This window comes from Hipposideros armiger, unplaced genomic scaffold (assembly GCF_001890085.2).
Source record: "Hipposideros armiger isolate ML-2016 unplaced genomic scaffold, ASM189008v1 scaffold_385, whole genome shotgun sequence".
NCBI classification, from domain to species: Eukaryota; Metazoa; Chordata; class Mammalia; order Chiroptera; family Hipposideridae; genus Hipposideros; species Hipposideros armiger.
In genome coordinates this window covers 321392-324022 of record NW_017731735.1, presented here as the reverse complement: position 1 = coordinate 324022, position 2631 = coordinate 321392, and the positions used below count along the sequence as shown (strand labels likewise).

Here is a 2631-nt window from a genome sequence, read left to right as displayed (position 1 = left end):
AACTTGTCTGTTCCCCTTCCCCCAATTCCCCAGCACTGTTCCCATCCCCCCAATTCCCCAATAAAAAAATCTTTAAAAAAAAAAAAAAAAAAGGCAACTCCCACCCTGCCTGAAAACAAAGTAACTGTATTTGTTTCCTGGAAGGAAATGTGCAGGGTAACGCACATAACGTCCCATGTGTGGAGACATTACTTCTTCATGCCCTTGACAGAACTTGGGAGAGGGATTGGGGATCACCACACGGGGATTACCACAGTCTTGGGTTTGCCAAAAGTTTGTAAGACAGAACCTGAGGCAGTCTAATGCTTCACTCTGGGCTTGGCACCTCCAGATAGCCAACCCCCATACACAAGTGAGAAGAATAGAAACAACCCACACTGTGGGTAAGATCTCTTCTGTCACACACAAATATATTTTAATAATTTACAAATGCACCTGAAAATGCCTATCTGATTTCCTTCAGTTTTATGCCTCAAATGAGGCTTATCCACAGGACTGGATCTCAGGGTCTAGCTTGGGCCTTTGCAAATGACTCTAATCCTTGAGTTAGGGTTTGAAGACTCATTCCATTCTGGACAAGAATGCAGGTAACACCTAGAAAGAAATCACATTTCATCAGGCCTTCAGAGCTCCCAATTACTTTCACATTTGCGGGGGGGGGGGGGGGGTTGTCACTTGTCATGCGAATTATCCATCTGGCATATATCCACCTAACCCCTCCTAGGAACCCTTTCTCCTTATTCCCCAAATGGTTATTCTCACCACTCAGTACCCAGTTTGCTGACGTCTACAATATTCCGCGTTTCATCATCAAAGAAGATCATCTGGCAGAAAGGAACTCCAGTCTTCTGCTGCAATCTGTGCAAGACAGGGCAGGGGGTAACCACGCTGGCTTCGTAGCTCCTCCAGCTTCTCTGCTCTTCTCTCTTCCTGCTTCTACCTTTATCTTCCCGTACCTCTCAAAGTGTGTGACCTTGCTGCCGGGATAGATTTCCTCATGAACAAAGTATCTGACAAGGTCAAAGAGCTCCAGTAGTTGTTTGGCCCCTTTAATCTCACCTGTCCTGCAAAAAGATGTAGGAGATGGGATCAGGAGAGGGCCAGGGCAGCAAGTGAAGTTATGTATAACCAGGGTAAATGAAGTTGCTGTTTTCCCAGGATGGATGGATAGGTTTCCGTCCTTATTCAACTCCATATCCTTCCTGTCTGAAACAGCTGGCACTGAGCCAATGTTTAATACATAAAAGGCACAGGAGAGGGTATAATTAGAAAAATATACAAATACTTGCAAATTTGCATCGCCTAAATTTTTGTAGCCAAGGGGTTACACAAGAAGTCTCATGCACACATCTGTCAGCATTTGACAGGTTTTTTTCCCAGTCCCTCTTCTTACCGTGAAGCGATAGCGACGGGCACCCCAAGGCTCCCAAATCTTTCCAGGACCTCAGGCACCTCCGGGTACAGTCGGATGGTCTGGCCCCGACTATCTCGTACAGTTCCATCACTGGAGAAGGCGAGACTGCGCTCAGCTCCGGCCGGCCCGCCTGGCCCCCGTCCTCCCCAGCCCTGCCTCACCTGCTCTTGTGGAACGGGGGGTCTACGTGCGTGTCCACCCAAAATGGCCAGAGCGTGTAATCTGCGAGAGGAAGAAAGGGGAGGGTTTAGTCTGGAGGGCGCAGGGCCTGCAGAGCGGCAAACTGGGGTTTGGAAAAGGAGAGCGCACTACGGGAAACTCTGCGGTGGGGTCCCTCACCCAGGTCGAAGACGGCCAGCTCCGGGAGCCTCGCCATGACCAGCACCCGCAAGCCGCACGATCGGCGGCAGGGCTTTCTCTGGGGTGAGAGTGCAAGTTACACTCTGGCTGCTGTTAGGCCACCCGCCTGCCTTAGAGAGACTACGGCTAGAGCGTCGCCACGCTGGGCTGGGGCTGTCAGCCTGGAGACTGCGTAAGAGCGCCTTCTGATGGTGGAGTTGGGAGAGAACTGCAAGTGTCAACGTGACCGCACACAAGACCGCTGGGATCCCTGTCTCTTCTTCCCTCATTTCTCTGCTCTAGCCAGCCTCCCCAAGTTCTACTAGAGAAGACAGGGAAAAGATGCCAGCACCCGTCTCTCATTTCATCTTACCAATTGAGACCCAAGTGACCCATCATAGCTTGTCACTCAACCCTTGTCCACATCAGCCTCTCTCCAGTGTCAAGGCCAGAGCCCTGAGCAATATTCCAGCCATAAAGAATGTGGTGTCTGCAAAAACCCTTGAGGCCTTTCTCAAACCAGGCCCAAATGTCCACTAGGGCTATAATGGGAGAGAATTCACTCTCGTGGTTTCTACCACCCATGTCAGTAGTATGCTGGTAGATGTGTAACAACTAGTTTGGGGAGGGACCAATTTGTATTGTTTGCCAATTTCTGTAAATATTCCTACCATCATCCCTGCCAATTTGAAGCTACCAATATGAAGTTCTTAACACAGGTTTGAAAAGAGATACCAATAATAATAATCATTATTATTATTTAAAGATTTTTATTGGGGAATTGGGGGAAGGGGAACAGACAAGTTGCTCTCGTTTTGTTCTTCAGTCTAGTTGTGGAGGACGTTGCTTCACTGGCCCAAGTTGGCACCATCATTGCG

At 49.1% G+C, this 2631-nt stretch overlaps 2 protein-coding genes across 3 annotated transcripts in view; both read right to left on the bottom strand.

Annotated features, from left to right (window-relative positions):
- Window positions 1-476, bottom strand: part of CHMP4A (charged multivesicular body protein 4A) — a 5680-nt gene extending 5204 nt beyond the window's left edge. Inside the window, exon 1 of the mRNA XM_019663091.1 lies at window positions 436-476. The gene's annotated coding sequence lies outside the window, so the exon portion shown is untranslated. The remainder of the gene's footprint in view (window positions 1-435) is intronic.
- Window positions 98-1939, bottom strand: MDP1 (magnesium dependent phosphatase 1). Of its 2 annotated transcripts, none has more exons than XM_019663089.1 (6): window positions 1754-1939; window positions 1576-1636; window positions 1394-1504; window positions 957-1064; window positions 763-858; window positions 98-594 (listed from the first exon to the last, which is right to left on the bottom strand). In XM_019663089.1, the coding sequence occupies exons 1-6, from the start codon at window positions 1788-1790 to the stop codon at window positions 510-512; spliced, it is 498 nt and encodes a 165-aa protein (XP_019518634.1). In that variant the 5' UTR covers window positions 1791-1939; the 3' UTR covers window positions 98-509. The 2 variants fall into 2 exon arrangements, with proteins under 2 accessions (XP_019518634.1, XP_019518635.1); XM_019663090.1 differs by having other exon boundaries at window positions 379-594; window positions 773-858; window positions 1754-1935.
- Between the last annotated feature and the right edge of the window lie 692 nt (window positions 1940-2631).